The sequence below is a fragment of the Coturnix japonica genome, chromosome 24 (genome assembly GCF_054131305.1).
Source record: "Coturnix japonica strain WE chromosome 24, WE-NBRP24, whole genome shotgun sequence".
NCBI lineage: Eukaryota > Metazoa > Chordata > Aves > Galliformes > Phasianidae > Coturnix > Coturnix japonica.
The window spans coordinates 1,424,411-1,426,154 of NC_140686.1; the positions used below are offsets into that span (position 1 = coordinate 1,424,411).

Sequence of the window (1,744 nt, forward strand, 5' to 3'; positions counted from 1 at the left end):
CTCCAGTTTCTATAGTGAACCTTGAGACTGTTGAAACCCCTGCAACAGGTTCTGGACTTGCAAACAAATACGCATATAAACTATTATCTTCTATGTATGATATCTATATGTATTAGTATATGCATATGTGTTAGCAACTGCCTATATTGTATATATGTGAAAATATACTATATATATATATGTATATATGCATTTATCATACTTATAATCTTTTTCTTTTTATCTTGTCCTCAAACCACAAATTCTAAACCTCAGCACTGCCTTGAGTCCCTTACAAACCTCCTTGGGACATCTGAAACTATCCCTGCCAGTCAGTGAAATGCACCAGAAGATTTCAAGGTCTTCTCAGGGAGCAGCTCCTGAGGTATATTACTTCCACCAGCTTTGGAAGAGGCCTCCAGTTCTCTGGCCCTGCTCTAAAGGAGCCCTCTTGTTACGGCAGTGCTGGCAAGGAGACCAGCTCTGACAGACCTGTTCATATTGCCGGCTAATGACTGCTGTCCTGTAGTGCTGCTGTAGAGAACAGGACTGTTGGGAGACATAGAAGACCTTCAGGCCTGCAAAAATGAGAGGACTTGAGAGCACTGTGGTGGTGTAAAGAGATCAGAAATGAAAAGAGCACGTTGAGCTGCTGTCTGTGGCTGTACCTACCAAAATCCAGACAAAGTATGAAGACAGAAAACCTAAGCAAATGTCTTTTTTGAAAACATTTTAGGTATCTTCTAACATCTTCAGGGAATCTTGATACATGTTTACATGAGCTCTTGGAGTGAGAAAATGGAAAACAGGTAGAAAAGAAATAAGTTCTAATTATATATTCAATAAATTTTTTTTTTTTTTTTTTTTTTCCACGCGTAGCTATATCTTACATAATCAAACAACTAAAGATACATAAAATATAGAGAACCAACAGTGGGAATCCTATGAGGAAATTGTGCATTTTATGGAAGCTGGAATAGTGCGTATTACAACACCTTCCTGAGAGCGTGCTTGATCTCCCTGTTCCTCATGCTGTAGATAACAGGGTTCAGTGTTGGAGGAACCACTGTGTACAGAAGCGCCACTGTCAGATCCAGGAGTGGGGAGGAAATTGACGGGGGCTTCAGGTAGGCAAAAAAGGCAGTGCTGAAAAGTAGGGAGACCACGGCCATGTGAGGGAGGCATGTGGAGAAGGCGTTGTGCCGTCCCTGCTCACAGGGCATCCTCAGCACAGCCATGAAGATCTGCACATAGGACACCACTATGAAAACAAAGCAGCCAAAGGCTAAACTGGCACTAAAAATGAGAAATACAATTTCCCAGAGATTTGATTTTGAGCAGGAGAGCTTGAGGATCTGGGGGATTTCACAGAAAAACTGGTTGACAACATTGCCTTGGCAGAGAGGCAGTGAAAACGTACTGGCAGTGTGCAGCAGGGAATAGAGAACCCCAGTGCCCCAGGCAGCTGCTGCCATGGTGGCACAAGCTCTGCTGTCCATCAAGGTCCCGTAGTGCAGGGGCTTGCAGATGGCAACGTAGCGGTCATAGGACATGATGGTGAGAAGGGAATACTCTGCTGAGATGAAGAAGAGAAAGAAAAAGATCTGTGCAGCACATCCTGCGTAGGAGATGGCCCTGGTGTCCCAGAGGGCGTTGGCCATGGCTTTGGGGAGAGTGGTGGAGATGCAGCCCAGGTCGAGGAGGGCCAGGTTGAGGAGGAAGAAGTACATGGGGGTGTGCAGGCGGCGGTCGCAGGCTACGGCTG

The 1,744-nt window shown here is 45.2% G+C and overlaps 1 protein-coding gene across 1 annotated transcript; it reads right to left on the bottom strand.

Moving 5' to 3' along the window:
• Window positions 1-965: 965 nt before the first annotated feature.
• On the bottom strand, window positions 966-1,532 carry LOC146756948 (olfactory receptor 14J1-like). Its single transcript, XM_085523280.1, has one exon. It carries the CDS (start codon window positions 1,530-1,532, stop codon window positions 966-968), a length of 567 nt encoding a protein of 188 aa, XP_085379406.1.
• Window positions 1,533-1,744: the final 212 nt, after the last annotated feature.

What these genes read in the sequence shown, in the direction of transcription:
- LOC146756948 (XM_085523280.1), bottom strand. Translation starts at nt 1,532, where the DNA reads ATGTCCTATGACCGCTACGTTGCCATCTGCAAGCCCCTGCACTACGGG.